Source organism: Electrophorus electricus, chromosome 8, assembly GCF_013358815.1.
Source record: "Electrophorus electricus isolate fEleEle1 chromosome 8, fEleEle1.pri, whole genome shotgun sequence".
NCBI classification, from domain to species: Eukaryota; Metazoa; Chordata; class Actinopteri; order Gymnotiformes; family Gymnotidae; genus Electrophorus; species Electrophorus electricus.
Window position 1 is genome coordinate 16,035,873 of NC_049542.1, and position 19,013 is coordinate 16,054,885.

Consider the following 19,013-nt stretch of genomic DNA (forward strand, 5'->3'; position numbering starts at 1 on the left):
AGCATTGCTCATTGTTTACATATTAAAAAGTCACAAGAACGTCTTTCTGATCCTCCACAAAGGACTGTAAGCATCTGAAGTAAGCTTGCGAATTATTAAACATTTTACATTTGTGGGATTTAGCTGACACTTTTATCCAAAGTGACTTACAGTTATGACTGAAAACAACTTGAGCAATTAAGGGTTAACAGCCTTCCTTACTCAGGGCCCAACAGTGGCAGCTTGGCAGCACTGGGGCTTGAACTGGCAACCTTCTTATTACTAGTCACTTAGCCACCGCACTGCCCCTGCAATTATTTCTGAACAGACTGAATCAATGTAATTATCAGAACGATTTCCATTCATGTTTCCATTAAAATCAGCACTGCATTTCTGACACTGATTGCATATCAATTCAATGTAAGATTTTGAAAGCATAAAACATAGCATAAACCAATAGTAAGCCAGAATCAAGCTCCATGTTTCAATCCATAAAACCTTACAACACTTCATTTATACAAAAATGACATATCTGCCCCTCCTTATAAGTGTTATGTTATATGCACACACCTGTGCACTATACTATCCTGCTGTCCTCCAAGCAGTGACATGGAGCAAGTTTGGTTGTGCAGGCTTACTGAAGTGAAAATAAATCAGGTAATTACTTTTTTTTACTTGAATGCATGGATTAACAAAATTCAAACAGGACTTTATAGACCCCTGCACAAAGTTTCAACATAAAAGCTAAAGAAAATGCATATTCTAGCCTGTATCAGCTCAAACTAATCTCCTGACAAGTGGCACTGTGGAGTAGCATTTGTACTGGTGATTTGTCATGTTTATCCTGCCCCATTGAACAATAACTAAAAGTACAATCATAACAAAGCTAAACAACTTGTCAGGTCACTGTTCTTTTGCACTATAAACACATGAGGCCCTGTAATCAAGTATCCATGTTAAAAGCTTGGCCTTGTAAACAACAGAAAGAATGTGAAGGTGAATTAACTGAATAAAAATACGAAAATGCATTCTTTTAAGATAACAGCGACTAACAAAAAAAATTGACTTTAATAAAATAATTTAGTACAAAAGCACAATTTCATAAGACTTAAGTAGGCCTGTTTCCCGCTACAAACCTAGCTAGCTTCCCCTTCTTTCGCTCTCAAGTTGCAAGCAAGTGTAGCAATGTGCACGCGATAGCCCGGGTGTGTGACGCTGAACCAATCAGAGCGCACAGCCGCGAAAGTTTACCTTTTATGGCGAGAGCCGGGCATCAAACTCTGTATAAAAACGTGCGCCCAGCTTCACAGCCTTACTTTGAGCTCCTCCATTCGCAGCTAGTGCGGAATATCATCTGCCTGTAACAAATTTTCTTAAGCCGACAAGCCCCCCCCCCCCAATCTTAAGGTAAGTTTTTTTCTTTAGGGAGTGGGTTACCCACATGCTTTTCATTGCATAAAATGCTATTAATCAATTTGAATTGTAACATTTTTGGTTATTTCAAGTAGAGATGTTAGGAATACATTAACGGGCAACTTTATGGTTAAGTTATTGTGGCTGTACTTAGAAGTGAGCATCTTTAAGTCCAAAGTTAAGATGACGCTCGGAACTGGCATGGTTATTTTGCTAGCTAGGTTAACTGCTAACTGGCTGTGATTAAGTTTGTTACCCATTCGCTAGACGGTTGTGCATACATGTTGAATAGCTCCCCAAATTACAGGTGGCACTTAGTGTTTCACTTTAATGACGTTTACATTTTTAAACTGTAAACTTAAACATTTCGAGGGTTCAACGTTACTTGACCTACCTGGCACTTTATTTATGCCTGGCATGGGTAGTTCTTTGTGCCTTTGCTGCAGCAGGGTGTGACCTACTTAACGCTACCCGTTAGCTTGCTAGCATGCTAGCCGGCATTTGCTATCTGGCTGGCCAGGTGTTCTTCACACTACTTATGTACATTGCCTTCTGAAACGACCCAGAGACGGGTATACGTCTATCGAACGCAATCGCCATAAAATGGTATGGATATCCGATAAAACAAGCACGGAATTTTAAAAAGCGGTCACTCAACGGATTTCGCGAGTCACATTTGGTGTGCGCTTTCAAATGAACAAGACAGTTGACAGAACAAGGTGTGGCTCAGTATCAGTTGTTTGAAATAACGGTTTGGCATAGACCATTAAAGTCGACTACTTCAACAGAAATTCAGATTTGACCACATCAGACTGTTAAATGTTCTATGCTTTAAAAATGCAGGAACTTAAGCAAAGGCCTATAACTGTTATTGAAATTATCCACTCGGCTGGCTAGCTCTGAAAGGCTCGTAGAGACGGCCAAAGAGTTGAAACTGGAACATCACGACTGGCTGCAGATATATGACGCAGTAATGTTCGTCAGGTAGAGTTGCCTAATTGTCAATTTGGTAAAGCACACTTAGCCGGCAGTGGGAGGAGGAATGGAAACTTATTTAGGGAGTGGCTATGGACATGAATTTCGAAATCCGTTCCTTTTTATTGAACCTTTCTCCTTTGGCTGGATGCCACACCACCGGCAGCCGCAAAGCGCCTCAAACATTGCCTTTTATGGTAATAACGAGAAAGCGGAGGGACTTCCTTTGTCTGGCATATCTCTGGGAGTATGCATTGTTCCGCTCCAGCGCCATCTAGTGGTTAGGAAATTGAATGCAGGGCAAAACAGGAAGTTGGCTCAGTATAGTCACATTGACACTGCTACATTGCTTTACAGTAAATATTTTCTTTTTTTTTTAAGCTCAGCCATGGATGATGAAATTGCCGCACTGGTTGTTGACAACGGATCTGGCATGTGCAAAGCTGGATTTGCTGGAGATGATGCTCCCCGAGCTGTCTTCCCATCCATTGTGGGTCGCCCAAGACACCAGGTATGTAGTTTTACTTGCGTTTCTGCCTTCCTATGTGTGAATGCTGGTCTCTAACACAAAAAAGGGGTGGGGGAGAGAAGACTTGACTAAATGGGGTTTTGTTACAGGGTGTGATGGTTGGCATGGGACAGAAGGACAGCTATGTTGGTGATGAGGCCCAGAGCAAAAGGGGTATCCTGACCCTGAAGTACCCAATTGAACATGGTATTGTCACCAACTGGGATGATATGGAGAAGATCTGGCACCACACCTTCTACAATGAGCTGCGTGTTGCCCCTGAGGAGCACCCTGTCCTGCTTACTGAGGCCCCCCTGAACCCCAAAGCCAACAGGGAAAAGATGACACAGGTTGGTTCAATCTGCCTCTTGTCTGACTTTTTAAAACTTTCATTACCCAAGTTCTCCCCATTCATTCCTTCATTCATTTTCTCCAGGCTTTATCTCCTGAACTCCTGAGTTTCTCATCTGCTGGAAGCAGCAGGTTACTTCCTCTTCCCCTGCCTGGCTTTCCTGCATTCTTGCTGTTGCTGCACCCCTTTGTGTTGAACCTGTTTTTTTGCACTCATGCCTTTTTTCTTAACTTGCCTTGACTTAATTTCTTTTTTTAATAAACCTCTGCATGGATTGTGCTGTATTTAAACAAATACTGACAACCCTTCTCATTTCAGATCATGTTCGAGACCTTCAACACCCCAGCCATGTACGTTGCCATCCAGGCTGTGCTGTCCCTGTATGCCTCTGGTCGTACCACTGGTATTGTGATGGACTCTGGTGATGGTGTTACACACACTGTGCCCATCTATGAAGGCTACGCCCTGCCGCATGCCATCCTCCGTCTGGACCTGGCTGGTCGTGACCTGACTGACTACCTCATGAAGATCCTGACTGAGAGAGGCTACAGCTTTACTACCACAGCTGAGAGGGAAATTGTTCGTGACATCAAGGAGAAGCTCTGCTATGTTGCCCTTGACTTTGAGCAGGAGATGGGCACTGCTGCGTCCTCCTCCTCCCTGGAGAAGAGCTATGAGTTGCCTGATGGACAGGTCATCACCATTGGCAATGAGAGGTTCAGGTGCCCTGAGGCTCTCTTCCAGCCATCTTTCCTGGGTAAGTACACTGCATGAGCTATCAATTTCTCTACAATGGAAGGTCCTCTATGCTGATGGCAATACTAGGAGTGCCTGCCTAATGTTGCCTTGGTCCTCAGGTATGGAATCCTGTGGAATCCATGAGACCACGTTCAACTCTATCATGAAGTGTGATGTGGACATCCGTAAGGATCTGTATGCCAACACTGTGTTGTCTGGTGGTACCACCATGTACCCTGGCATTGCAGACAGAATGCAGAAGGAAATCACATCCCTGGCACCTAGCACAATGAAAATTAAGGTGAGACTAGGCTCTGGCTGTACACAGGTAGTTGATGCCTAACATCAGGCTTTCATGTGACTAATGGTGTGTTTGTTTGTTTTTGTTTTTTTTGCAGATTATTGCCCCACCTGAGCGTAAATACTCTGTCTGGATTGGAGGCTCCATCCTGGCCTCCTTGTCCACCTTCCAGCAGATGTGGATCAGCAAGCAGGAGTATGATGAGTCTGGACCCTCCATTGTCCACCGTAAATGCTTCTAAACAGACTGTTACCACTTCACGCCGACTCAAAACTGCGCAAAGCAAAACCTGAAACGACAACATTGGCATGGCTTATTTTTGGCGCTTGACTCAGGATCTAAAAACTGGAACGGTGAAGGTGACGGTAATGTTTTTTTGGCAAATAAGCATCCCTGAAGTTCTACAATGCATCTGAGGACTCAAAGGCCTTTTTTGGGTTTTTTTTTGTTGTTGTTTTTTTTGCCCTTTTGGTTTTTCCATTTAGTCATTCCAAATGTTAAATGCATTGTTCAGAAACTTATTTGCCTCTATGAAGGCTACCCAGTAATTGGGAGCATACATAACATTTGTAGTATTACTTGTATGTAAATTATGTTAACAGAACAATGTCTGGGTTTTGTACTTTCAGCCTTAATCTCAGTTTTGTTTGTTACAAAATGGAAAAAACAAAAGCTTTACCTTCAAAATGTAAAGGTTTCCATCCCCCCTGGGCAAATGTTAGTCTGTATAGAATGTGGTGGTGCCAGACATTTGGTGGGGCCAACCTGTACACTGACTAATTCAATTCCAATAAAAGTGCACATGTAAGACATCACCCTGTCTTTCTCCGAGACTTTTTTTCTTTAAATTAAAATGGTTTTATATATTAAGTGATAAGCCACAACAAGTTTAATCAATCTCTTGCTCTACAGCAATACAAGTATTTAAATGTTAACTGAAGGCTAGCTGGGTCTGCAACTGTTTCTGAATCACTAAGGAACTACAGTAGCAATAAAGCTGCATCCATGTATTAAACTGCATAAGCTGGCTTATTTATTTTTTTTCTTAAAGGTGAAGGGTATAGCTGTTTACTTTTGTGAGCTGTGCATAGTAAAGATGTTTACAAAGTACTTATTCAGCAAAAGATTTTGCCTCATTGAGGGTCTTGCTAAATTTTCAGGTGTTGTGGGCCTACAATATATGCTTGATGTCTTGACTTGTATGCAGAATTTGGTACAATGGGCACCAGGCTGTTTGGGTAAACCAGTAAAGGTTTATACCTGCCTTTATGATATTTACAGTCTGACATAATTACATTTTAACAATTCAAATCTTACAGTCCTTGGTTGGCTTTATTCAAACCTCTTATGGAAGGGATATTCTTCATGATCTCTCAACAGTTTAAAATTTATCTTAACCAGTTTTAACCCATGACCAATTTCATTAAAAATACTTGGTCTATTTGTAGTCTCTAGAAGTGTTTATAATAGTCTATTAAAATATCTTGTGAATATAGTTAATACTTAGTCCAAGCAATACACAAATGAGAAGGTCTTGGATTTCAGAGTATGAGTAGAAAGGCATTTACTTAAAACTTGACAGGCTTGCAGTTACATTTGATTTTTCATGGTCAGTGTATCAAGAATCCTCTTTCTGGAAGTGGAATATTTCAGACTTAATTTTGGAAGACCAAACACCAGATGGTGCTGTGCTCATTCAGCAGACACATGCATTATCCGTCTTCAGAAAACCCTCCAAACGTCCTGCCGTGGTGCAGCAAACAAGCACTAGCCGTCTGCACAGCTCCAGAGTTATCTCCTGGGAGAGAATGAAAGATGTTCTACTGAAATGAAAGTGGCACAAAATAGAATAACAAAATGCAGTGCACATCAGATCAGCCTTGTTAATATTATACACTAATAAGTGACTGCTGTCTTAGGCACATTTCAGTGAGCTGAAGCTCCTTTAGTTACTTATAGGGTAGATGGGGAGATACGAATGGGTGCCCTAGATGCATATGATTTACTCCAAACTGCTCATTGTGTTCTGACAGCACTTGATAAAATATGATCGAGTCAGTTCCTCATGATCCTGTGTGTAAGAATGTAAGTGAACATCACACAATTTGTTCTGACAACAGTTTTTTTCATAATGTGCAATTATGTAGAATTATGGCTATATGCTTATGACAAGGTGACAGCTTGTCTTTTTTAAACTGGCACCTACTAAAAGAGAATTTTTTTTTTACACTTTTATTTCAAATCTAATTTTGATTTAATTACACAGTGAAATCAGGTCATCTTTTCCTGTATCCATGAATAAGCAATTCTGCCTGGGAAATAGATTCAAATGTTTCATTCATTAAGCTACATACATGATTTATATCTCATAAAAATGTATGGTATTATGTTAGTTCAGCCAAGAAAACCTATTTGTCCTACTTGCACATCCACACACACCCACACATGTGAACTGTACTCTACCTTCAACCAAGACTCCTTTGTTAAAGGTGTTTTGTATTAGTAGTCATGTGACTACTTTTTAATTGCAGGTGTTTGTAGTTCCCTTCCTCAGATACAGGATGCCATGTCTCCTTACAAACAAGCAGAATGACATAAAGTGTCTCTAGTCAGAGCACAGCGTGCCACGGTTCACTCCAGGTATGACCACAGCGTTGTTGCTCTTCTATAGCAGTTTGTGGTTCATGGGACTAATGCAGATTGTAGGCATCAATATTTCTCACTGAATGTTTTCATGAAAAACCTTATGTTTGGGAGGTTTTGATTTTACCATGACTTTGGAATGGATCATTTCACCATGAGAGCAAGAGAAGTGGAAGTGTGAAGAGAGAGAGGCTACAGAAGCAGGGAGCAGTGAGAGGACTATAGTTCGGGGAATTTGTGAAATGGAGGGCCGACAGTGCCATTAAATCCACTGTATTACTGGGGTACTCATGGACCCAAGGTGAAATGAGCAGTGTATGTCTCAGAGCAATTTTTTTGGGACTGGGTGACGTCTGGCGCGAGCATGTGTGAAGACTCTGCTCCAGCTTGAACCACTCTGGAGGGCTTCAGACTCCATGCTGAGACTGGGGCAGGAGTCCTGGCCCAGCCAGAGCCCTGCTGTTGCACTGTAGCACATGGCCATTTGAATCCTCTGTCAATAAAAGGCATCACTTAATTTATATAACCTCTTTAGTAAGTACACTAAATTAGGGTTTTCTTCTTTTGGCTTCACAGGTCAGAAGAGGACCAATTACAATGGGTTCAGAAGATATTTTTCCTCTTTTACGACAAACTCCTATATGCCTTTCAAACCTCAAGGACTAAAGTAATTGCAGGCACATAATCACTGAGAAATGATCTGATGAGCCTTTGTTGATGTTAAAAAAAATTCCTACCAACTCCTCCTCCCTTTTTTTTACACATCAGTAATATTTATTTTGACTGCTAGTTTGAATAAATGAACAAGAGAAAATTAAGAAGCATTTGCTCCTCCTCCTTTCTTTAGGCAGCAGAGCATTTAAAAGCAGAATTTCACAGAACATGTTTTCCATCTCCATTGTTTTTATCTTCAGTGTAAATCATTTGATTAAAAACACCAATATAGCACAGTTGTAGAGAAAATGGGTAAAGATTTTGCCTTGTGTTACAGATGAACCTTTGAGGAAAGTCAAGCAGAGCTGGTCTTTAGAACTGTTTCATTATGGTTTCAAATAGAAAACACATGGACTGAACAGACCTGGATGCTGACTCTGCAGCTTTTAGCATATCTCAGAATAGTTAGACTTTGTGAATAATGAATCATACACATGAATAGATTCTTTGATTCTAAGTTCAATATGCTTGGATATTATAGATAGAATTCACTGCATGTTGCATTCATCACACCATTCATTATGGTTCTGCAGAACCTCTCTGTGCCCTTGGCTGATATACATGATGTAACTCTACACTCATACATACAAAGTCCAGGCATTATATCCACTGCTGCTGTATTTCATTAGAGTAAAGGGTGGGGGCTACCATATTGTAGGAGACTGCAGACATAATACACTGTTCACACAATTACTCTTTTTGGATGATTTGCTTGTTTTTCTCTGAAACACAAGTGCATTTTTGGAGAACAACCAGATTTTCACTGAGGGGTGTAATCATGCAATATGGTGTGATGATGATCACTGAGCAATTGTGTTTATGTGACTGACCACAGCCCCCCCCCCCCCCCCCCCCCCCCCCCCCCCCCCCCATCCCCATAAAAGGACTGAAAAAAAACCTTGGTCTTGATATGGGAGAAATCTAGCTTTTAATAAATTTGTTAATAAAACTAGATCTGTGGGGTTATGGGTGGATAATGAGTAAGTACAAACACATCTTCTGATTTAATTCCTGATCTGCCATTTGCCATCAGCAAAGTTTTTAAATGTATGTTTTTGCATCATGTAAAACTGAAAATGTCATATTTGTGAATGCGTTGGCACTTTTGAAATTCTAATGAAAGTATCTTCCAGTGTATAGTTAGATTTTACAGTTTACATTCCCTGGCTCACTAACATGGACAGAAAACAAAATTTTAGATAAAAGTTTTACCTTCATAAACAAAGCAATTCTTTAAGAAATGGATACATGCCTAAAAATAGTAATTTTTACTACTGGGCCAGTAATTAAGAAGCCGAAATCAAGTGAAAATGTGTTAAATCTTCTTAGAAAAGGATGTGTGTGCATTCTTCTGTACACAGGGTGGGGGAGTTTCTACCACTGGGATTGCCAGAGAAAGTAAGGTCCATACATACCATACTCTGTGAAATATGGTTATAGATATGTGCTTCTGAAGGCTCTGGGGATATTGTTATGTTATGATGAAATCAAGCTAGCTTTTCCAGAAAAAACTAAATCACTCCTGGGTACGGTAGGACCCTGATCCAAAACTTCCCTCCAGATGAGTACAGAATCAAACCTTTGCAATGAGAAGCTTATCCCCAGATCTGCACTACTCTGAAAACCTACAGATCAAGAGGAGAGGAGAGCACATGAGAGGACCAGGGCTTCGAAGGGATCTGGAGATATCCTATAAGGAGCATTCATCTCAGATCCCTGGGCTGTGTGTTCATCCACATCCTCAAACATAACAGAGGAAGCATTACATTCAGACCAATACACGGCAGTTTTGATATATAAGTTAAAATGGGACATTTTTTGTGGCATTATAAGATTGCATAATTTGCTGGAAAAGAATTCCATAAAAAGCATTTGTATTCATTATTGTTTTGTTCATGAAGGTGTCACATATTCAGGCTTGTATTTTAAAAAATATGGCTAAAAATAAAGGCAAAAAACGGCAAACTGACAACAATGATCTTCCTATTTTACATCCCATTAAACTGAAATTGCATTTTTTTTTCCACTCCATACAATATTATACAAATATTGTTTACTATGAGTGAATACTGTTTTAGTGCAGGTCTTTCATGGAACTATGGACTTAGTGATGCTTGACCTGACTTATAAGAGAATGAACCGCCTTATTACGACAGTTAGTATGATGTACCACCACTTGTGCGCCTACACGAAGCATAACATTATAAAGTCATAACATTATAAAGTCATATGCTCCTGATGCTCACATCATCATGTGAGATGTCTCCTCTTACCCCACTTTCCTGCATTGTTTCCACTGCAGTGCTGCTTTATGCTATTCGAGTGCAGGCAACATAATTTCAATGTTTTATATATATATATATATATATAAAATCAAAACACAATTCTTAATTCTACCTAAAGAACATACTGATGGTTTTATGATGATGAAGATGATGACTGATGATAGTGATCATTATGTGCATATGATTTATTTTAGATATTGGCAACAATCAGAATTTGACTGATAGACAGACAGAGTGAAAATAACTACTCTAAGACACGGACTAGAATCAGCTATCGATACATTTACAGTGTAGACAAGCTAAAAGGCAATTTTGCTTATGAGAAACAGAAGAAAAGTGAGTAGGTATGTTCATGATGTAAAAAGTGTGGAGATTTGCTGGTTTGGCTTGCCTATGGAGAACCAAAATAATAAAATGGCATGAAGTATGAATGACAGAATGGCATGGCTGTATGTAAATAAGCTCAGCTGGTCTTCTTCTAACGTGATCACAGGACAAAGCACAATGGTGGTAAGTTGGTTTTTTTTTTGTAAAAGCAAAATAATACTGAGATGTGACTCATGTACATTAAAGTAGGCATGCAAAAATATCTGCATAAATCTGGTTTATATAATCAAAAAAATGAGAATCTCCTTATTACGACAGTTAGTATAATGATGTACCACCACTGCCTCCACAAAGCATAACATTATTAAATCATATGCTCCTGACTTTCACATCATCATGTGAGCTGTCTCCCCTCTCCCCTAACCCTGCTGTCCTGTTGTATTTTACTTTAAGGACCATGTCCTTTAGGTTCTTTAACTAAACAATGCGTAGATCTTTACCAAAGTCTCACGTGTTGGATATTTTCAGAAATTATCCAAGCTGTCCTCACAGAATTCATCTAGAATTTTAAGGGAATTGTCAGTGCTAATTCTTCAGTGAACGTCATTGATGTCCTCCAGGTATATTGGGAATCTTCCTTCTGGCGCTAAGTCCAGGAACTGAAATTTTGTCTTCTGTTTTGTGATAGGGAAGATAACCTTTGTTTCAGACCGCATCATTACTGCCTCTACCAGCTTGCTTAGTAACATTTGTGAATCTATTGCCATGGTAATGCTGATCAGACTCAGATTCTTCCATTACTCAGATTAATATAACTGGTAGTTGTTGGCTATTGTTTGGGTTTCCAGAAACCTCTCTTTGAGGTCTACCCTTGGGTGAAGGGAAAACCCGAGAGACTGCTTGTATTTAAACACCTGGGTGCCCTGTGCTACTGAACACACCCCTTTTCTTCTTTGATGTAAAGTTGTGTAGTGCATTGCTGGCAGTGCTGCCACTTGCTTGTCTGTATGATATCTACATAAAGTAAGCATAAGTGAGTAACTGCACCTCCCCTCCCTGTTTGTATACATCGTCAGGTGAACACTTCTCCAAGGCCCCACTCCAAACAGAAACCCATGTAACTCTTGCCACTCACTTCATGCACAATGACCCCTTTCAGAGTCACTAAGTGGATTAGTGGACAGACAGCAAAATGGAAATCTAGGGAAGAGACACTTGCATCCTGGGATCCAGGATCTTTCAGTCTCCACTGCTAGTCCCTGTGACTCCATGGCCAGTAAGTAACAGCCCCTGTTTGTACACAAACACAGGTCTCACAGGTGAGCAGAATGTCCCAGGCAACAGCTGAGGCATTTACAGAATACAGGAAACCTGAATTCTTGGTTATTTGGCAATGGAAAAGTAAGTGCAAGCAACCTTTAGACATGGCCTCCGTGGGCAAGTCCCCTGGTGAATTCCATAATTTTCACTCCCTCACCAATCAACATTTGCAGAAGGTATGACAAGACAAGAGCGATCAGGTAAATAATGGACTCCTAGTCGAAACAGGCCACATGACATCTAACTCACAAATGTATAAATAAGCTGAAGAGGAGATGTGCTTACCCAAGCAAAACACTCCATGCTACAGTAGTGACGATACCCACAGAAGTGAGCAGATACACTCCTGGATACTACAGAGGAAGAGAGAGGGAGGGGAACATATGCATGTATGTACATGTGCATGCATGCAGGTTCTACAAACTATGAAAAACCTGTTTCTTCCTAGATCACTGTCTCAGCAGATGGGAGGCTCTGAAACAGATCACTGCTTTATTTGACTTTCTGAGGCAAACTCTCAGAAATATTCCAGACTTTAAAAATGCTCTGCATACGCCGATGGTTACGAAACCTCAAGAGCACTGATGATATGAAACAGTTGGAAACCTACACTAACGTACTAAAGCAGAATCATAGCTAGCCTGCTGCTCTCCAGATGTGTCACTCCTGAGTCTAAACTCATCAGTCAATCTGCAGGGACAAACCTCAAAGCAGGAGCAGGGGCCTTTTGCACTATGAGGGACCTCCTTACCCCTCACTTCCTCCATCACCCTCTTTTTATACAGCTGCCAGCACTGATGTGGACAAGGCTGAACTAGAGACAGAGTTATTGTGAAATTTCACACCCTATACAAAAGCACTTTGCTATTAAAACAGTTGGAAGCATCATATATTCTGCTGCAAGAATGGAAGCAATTAAAAAGCGATAGTCGCTGTGATGAATCGGCTTTTGTGTGAATGAGAAAAGTGAACTGCTGTGCAACAGAAGACTGAACATCAGAATGGAAATTTAGCGGCAGGGAGCAGAAGGACAGAAACTTGGGTTCAGGGAATAATGCTCTGCTTTTCATTAAAATTCTATATATTTTTAACTGCCTTCCTAAGACTATCTGTATGCTCTCATATCTCAAAATTGATATGCAGACAGGGAACTGCTAAGGAACAACTTGCAATATGTGCATCAGAGAAACTGCCTTTTTGATGCACTTGCATTGTGATTTCACTTGATATTTTCTGTGTTGCTTCTGTGAGTAATAACTGGAGAATGCATGGGAAACAGAGCACCCAAATGCATTTTACACAGTTCTTCACTATCATTTAACAGAACAATATTTATACATTCAAAACATTTGAAAGCAGAAATTATACAAATGAAAAGAAACAAAAAACAGAACAAAATATTCAGATGGGGAGAGAATAAGTTCTGTATCCACCCCCTGATTCTTCACTTGGCCAGTTATATTAAAGCCTCAGGATTTTCATTCCAAATGCACAATGTGTGGCTCTCCTTTTCGGCTGACAGATGGTTGTACAGTATTTCAAGCGTTCTGTGCCACCACTCTCTGAAACAGATCCAATTCTTAGGCAAGATGTTAAATTAAAGTGGCTGGAGATCACCCAAGCATAGAACACTTGAAGTGTTGTTTGAAGATCACTCAAACATGGAGCTCTTTAAATGGGTGGGGTCCCAACATGGAAATTTGTCTTTATCCCATCCACAAAGGCCTGATCTGATATGCAGGTGTATAGTAGTCTAACTTCATCCCAAGGAGCTCATGGAAGCTGGGGGCACTTCTGTACAGCATCCCTGCTATTCTATACCCTGGCTTTGTGTGTGTGTGTGTGTGTTGTGCGCTGGAGATCCTACAGCTGCTGAATTCACATCACTCGTGGTGGACTATCACTATCCGATTACCACTCAACGGCCTGCCTCTGTATCGTCATGCTGTGGGTGCTTTTATTAACACCTCGGTTTGTCACCTCGCCACGGCTGGCCTGCCAACACAAGGGCCCGGCTGCTAATTCTGTATAGATCGACAGTAATTTGTTAACGGTGTACCAACAGGGAGGCAGAGAGAAAAGCAATCCAGCCCTCTGATAGTTCTATTTTCTCTCCAGCCACCCTTCTCTCACTGCCTTGTAGTCTAGCAATCTCTGGCCTGAATGCTCCACGGGATTTAAAGGTGGTCATTTTGGAGAATGTAACAGCTCTTGATCAGACCAGTGCAATCATCCCCTCCTCACTCTCCCAAACAAACCCAAAGTGCTGTGCTACTGTTCCACCTGCTTTAATTTATGTTTGACTGGCTCACCCTCACACAGAGTCCCTTTCGAGGAAAAGCACTGAGGTGGAGCACTCTGTTAGCTCACATACCCCAGCCCTGCTGCTCTCTTCCGATGACGACATCAGCAGCATAGGCAATACGAGAGAACACGAATGTGTGTTATATGCCCAGTGCTGCGGACTCACTTTGCAACACGGCATGCAACATTAATCACACAATATGGCCACATACGTGGCCTAGAATGCAACTCACTTAATGGGAAACCTAGGGGAACCCAATGGTATTTTGCAAACATTATTTCACTGTCTGTCATATTTCCCACTAAATTTCAGTGGGAACATATGTCTCTAACAGACAACTCTCAAACATGCTGCCATGGCCAGCACATCTTGGTATCAGGGTGGAGCTGAAGAAATGCTACTCGATGAGGAAATGCTGAGGAAGAAATTGGAAGTGCTTGACTGCAGATTTCATTATGAAGTCTGTCGATAAGGACAGTGCTTTGAGGGGTGAATAATGCACAGATATGATGTTGGCCAAATCTGCTGTGCTTTATTCCCATCATGCTCTTGCCTGGTGTGATTTGACATTTGACAGTACAAACCATCTGTGCTTCCGCTTCAAGCCATTTCCTTAATGGGGGGGGGGGGGGGGGGGGATTCACACAACTGGTCATTTTGGCTTTAAGTGATGCTCTAGCATTGTACCCACATCTTGCCGCATGAAGCAGAACGACACACAGCAACATTACTGGTGTTCTGTGTGTCTCTCTCTTCTCCCTCAGTGGGTGCCCAGAGACTCTGTGACAGCCCAAATGAGGGGGCTGGGCACTAATGTATCCACACAGTGGGATATTGGAACAACAAGGTAAATGGCTCTCTGGTGAGGAGATGAGACCCATTGCACACATTCTCTGTCTTTAATTTGTGTTTTGCTGTACGCCCGTCCACAAGTGCATACACCAGCACATCAGTTCTAAGCGTTGTTCTCCCTACTGTCCTAATGACAGACAGTGACTGCAGTCCCCTTGAGCATGGCTACGGTATGAACAGGGACCTCCCTGAGGCTTTTTGTCCTGTAGTGAGCACTGCGGTTGGGAGCTCATGGTCAGAGCCATCCATCTGGCACTGGAGACTTCATGCTGCCATAAATTCTGGTTCCTGCAGGACTCTGCTGGGTGGGCCAGCACAGAGATATGCGGTGGGTTCAGGCCCTAGGGCCCAAAGAGGCCTCCCAGGCGCATGCAGAGCAAGGACACTGACATGCTGTCAGCGCTGTCTGCAATAAATAGGAGAAGAGGCCTTGAACTGAGACGGATAGTGGGAAAGAGGGAGAGGAAATGGGGGGAAACCAGGTCACAACTCTCATCTCTGTGATTGCTTAAGCTGTGTTTCTCCCCATCACAGCACAAGCCCAGAGGGTCAGTCTTCTGCTTTTCTGTTTTCAACCTAGCAATCATTTCAGCATCATGCCATTTTTTCCCCCATTTCCATCTAATGGAATAAAGCTGTAGGAAACTGGCTTTACACAGCAAATGGGTGCTACATCCAAAGTGGGATCCACTGCAGCTGAAGGTCTTCGCTTTAAGGACTACGATGGCCAGTCATAAAGCATAAAAGGTCATCATTAGTTCAAATATGTGTTGACCAAGAGGCTGACAGAAACTTCACAACATCAAACACACTTCAGTATGGAGGCCATTTTATGGTGACACTCATGATGATGCACAAAATGGACTCTGGCTATTGAGGAGGAGTGAAGAAAGGTCATCAATTTGGGTGTGGAGAGTGAGTCATACCCGTCCCTTGAGTTGATTCAGACCACAGGACGCTGTCTTCGCCCCCCAGATCACCACGCACAGCACACTTTAATTGTCCTCTGCCTCAGTTCATTAAACGAGCATTCCAGCTAAATGACTCCTGAATCGTTTATCATGAAGGAGGGTATGAATATTGCATGGACGGTCTCCTTTTTTGGGGGGTGGGGTGGGGTGTAATGCTGTGCCAAGAGCTCCTTCAGTGCGCGTGCGACAGCATGGCTGTAAGTGAACGCCACCGCGAAAGGCTGTACTGGCAGGATTAATTGCCTGACAGCGGTGGGCGACTCCTCCTTAGAGGCACAGTATTTTACTTAAAAACACTCCTTTAAATGCATCAGCCTTTTACTCCGTAATATGCATAGCCATGAAGTAAAATATGTGCTTCCTCAGAGCAAACACATTTTTGCTGCTGTCATTTCCACGCTTCATGGGCTTCGCTGATTAAAGGGGACACATTTTGATCCCGGGCTGCTCTTGCCCCGCTTCTGTTCTGATTTTTTTTTTTCTCCAAATGACAATTTAGAGATGACACACTTTCATATTTTTCATATTTTTAATTTTTCATATACGCAAGTGTATTATGGAATTTTGCCCAGTGCTAAAAACACCGAGAGAGGAATATAAACGGATGAATGAATCTTTCTCTGAATATACGTAACTCTTCACGCAAAAGTTAATGTGGTTGTCGGCAGCAAGTACAGCTCTGAAACGGATTGTGCGTTGCTGCAAGCCTTTGCAGGCTCAGATAGAAGTCAGTAAGATTTCTTAACAACAGCTTTTCACACGTACTGCCTTGATAGAAGTGATTGCTACAAACATGAAAGACGCCCGCGCTCTTGCACGATGAAACGACATCAAAAAGCTCGTCAAACATATCTGTGTTTGGAATGGATTTCAGCGCGGCGTCACTTTAACCACACAGTCTTCGCTGAAAACATAAGTTTTTTTTGTCCTTTCTTTTTAACAGTAGAAGAGCTGTGTTCTTAAATAACAGGACAACCCAAACGCTTTATTAGCAAAAGAGAGGCGACGTACATCGCAATTAAGTTACATTCGTATTGCAAACAGTATTCTAGAGACAGGGAAATAGGTTAAGCTTTAATCTTGTTGCACGTTAATCACAGTGTTTCTACACCCTGACCACTTTAAAAATTAATCTACGAAAATTGATGAGATGGGACTGAACATACAGGATACATTTTGGCAGTAATAACATTAAGAAGCACTTAAATTGTATTATGCTAATTTTATGCCATTACAAGAAAAAGAATCAGATGTGTTTTCAAAGCTGATCTTAATGGTTACTGGAAACTGGGAAGCTGCTTCACCCCTTTTGAAACGAAAGAACGAGGCGAACTTGTCCAGTAACGAGAAACTGCAGAGGCGATCGTTTCACGAACACTTTTCACGAGCCCGCTGCATTTGAGGTTTCAGGCAGTAAACTCACTGACTGTAGCTCAGTGACAATGGTAAGGCCTTTTCCTCAGAGCACAATAGTTTTTTTTCCCCTATTAGAATAACAAGCAGGCTTATTAACCTCTGTGCACTTATAAAGCAAACCTGCTCTGCTGCCTTGAAGGTCCACTTGCAAGCGAAAGACTGACACTTATACTGTACAAAAACGTTAAAACCTGTCTGTCCGACTGAGCTGAGAACCCGCACACGCAGAGTAGAATGATCTCTTATTTAATGCATGGGGCTACGCAACAAAACGATGCGCATTTACCCTTTAAGAGAGTGGTGAATTTCCCCGTAATGGCTGCGAACCAGACAGCATTTTCATTTCAGAGCTTATTACTTTGCTCTCCACATGGCTCACAGCACTCAGATCAGCATGTTAAGCGCTCTCAACGCAGTCAAGAGCCGCTGACGCTCTGACGCTTATTATGGGGGTGGCGGAAAGGGGATGGGCCAACCATGACGTTTGTAGACCTGCCTAACAACAAATCACTTCGTCACTTCATCTCAGCCAGAGTGGAGCTCGTCAGGGGATAACTAGGTCTGACTGCTTTCACTGCATGTACCATCGTCATTGCATATGCTTTAAATGTGCAAAACGTGAAGGCTTGTTCTAAATACATATCTTATACTTTGATTATAAAAATATCAAGGGAAATACAGTACATAAGAATAAATTGAAATTCTAATGTCGGTGCATATAAAAAGTCTTAACATATATTTGAGTGCATGCTGTGCATTTGAAAGGTATTGACACAACACAAATACTTTTCACTATGTTTAATGATGAACTACAAAATTCTGAGTTACTAAAAGAATTGGAAAGAACACTGATTAAGCTGGTTGCTTCTGTAAAAAAAGTTTACACACAGGACAACAGCAATCTTTTACAACTGGCTTTCCATTTTTGTTTGTTTTTAATATATGTATCCTTTAGCAATTTTTCTTACTTCTTTTTACAGGATTAAATGTGTATACAAAGTATGTCCCCCTCTCATAAAAGGACCATTTACAAAACATTGATGCTTTTAAAATTTAAAAATCATCATTTTAAAACTATAGCTTTTATGTAACAGAACGTTATGCTGATGGACCAGTGAAGGACCAGCCTCCAGTTCATTCGTTCTCTCTCTGTCTTTCTCTCTGTCTCTCCCTGCTACCCCTCAGGAACCACTTTCAACAGTATTGCACATTAAGTATGGAGGGCAAGTGTTCTGAGAGGGGGAAATGTGACAGGATTACAGAAACAAAAATGGGTGGAAAAGGCCAACAGAATCATGCAAACAGCAAAACCTGTGAAGGCCTGGCTCTCCTGTAAAAAGACCATGTTCTAATGAGCCAGGTAACTCTTGTACATTATAAAGAGACATCCCAACATGACCCTGGGAACAAGGCAGCAGCCACTTCTCAACTAGCTCCCCCCACACGGCTGCCCGACAGAGGGCATGCTCTTTCAGTGACCTGAGGAAGAGGCAGAGGGATGACCTCAAAGCTGGACTTAATTCACACTGTGTTAATGACAAGCAAAATGTAGCTTTCTTGATTGCCATGGTCTAACATTATTCCTAGAGGCATCAAGTCTATTTCTACAACATGCAGACAAATATTCTAAAAGTGCTTTACAGCTTGTCTCAAGCTCCAAGTAAACTTTTGTTTTGAGGGGCACTTAAATTGTACAACCTGATAAAGAAAAAGAAAAAAAAAACGTATATTTCAGAGAATTTTGGACCATGATTGTTTGCACTGTGTTTCAGATTTTAGGTGACTAAAGATCATTTGGCACCATTTTAGTTAGCTTTGGGTCTGTTAAAAATCATCAACCAAAATAATCAGAAGACTCAGAAAAACAGTCCAAACCTGATATAAAGACAGAATATACAATTTACTTCAAGACTA

The 19,013-nt window shown here is 41.4% G+C and overlaps 1 protein-coding gene across 1 annotated transcript; it reads left to right on the top strand.

Moving 5' to 3' along the window:
* Positions 1–1,283: 1,283 nt before the first annotated feature.
* actb2 (actin, beta 2) lies at positions 1,284–5,081 on the top strand. The gene is made up of 6 exons (XM_027023528.2): positions 1,284–1,386; positions 2,749–2,878; positions 2,986–3,225; positions 3,546–3,984; positions 4,085–4,266; positions 4,364–5,081. The coding sequence occupies exons 2-6, from the start codon at positions 2,756–2,758 to the stop codon at positions 4,505–4,507; spliced, it is 1,128 nt and encodes a 375-aa protein (XP_026879329.1). The 5' UTR covers positions 1,284–1,386; positions 2,749–2,755; the 3' UTR covers positions 4,508–5,081.
* The last annotated feature ends 13,932 nt before the right edge of the window (positions 5,082–19,013 follow it).

Bases quoted from the DNA above. Each gene is read 5' to 3' on its own strand.
- actb2 (XM_027023528.2), top strand. From the start codon at position 2,756: ATGGATGATGAAATTGCCGCACTGGTTGTTGACAACGGATCTGGCATG. The intron at 2,879-2,985 runs GTATGTAGTTTT...GTTTTGTTACAG, and splicing joins TGGGTCGCCCAAGACACCAG to GGTGTGATGGTTGGCATGGG. The intron at 3,985-4,084 runs GTAAGTACACTG...CTTGGTCCTCAG, and splicing joins CTTCCAGCCATCTTTCCTGG to GTATGGAATCCTGTGGAATC.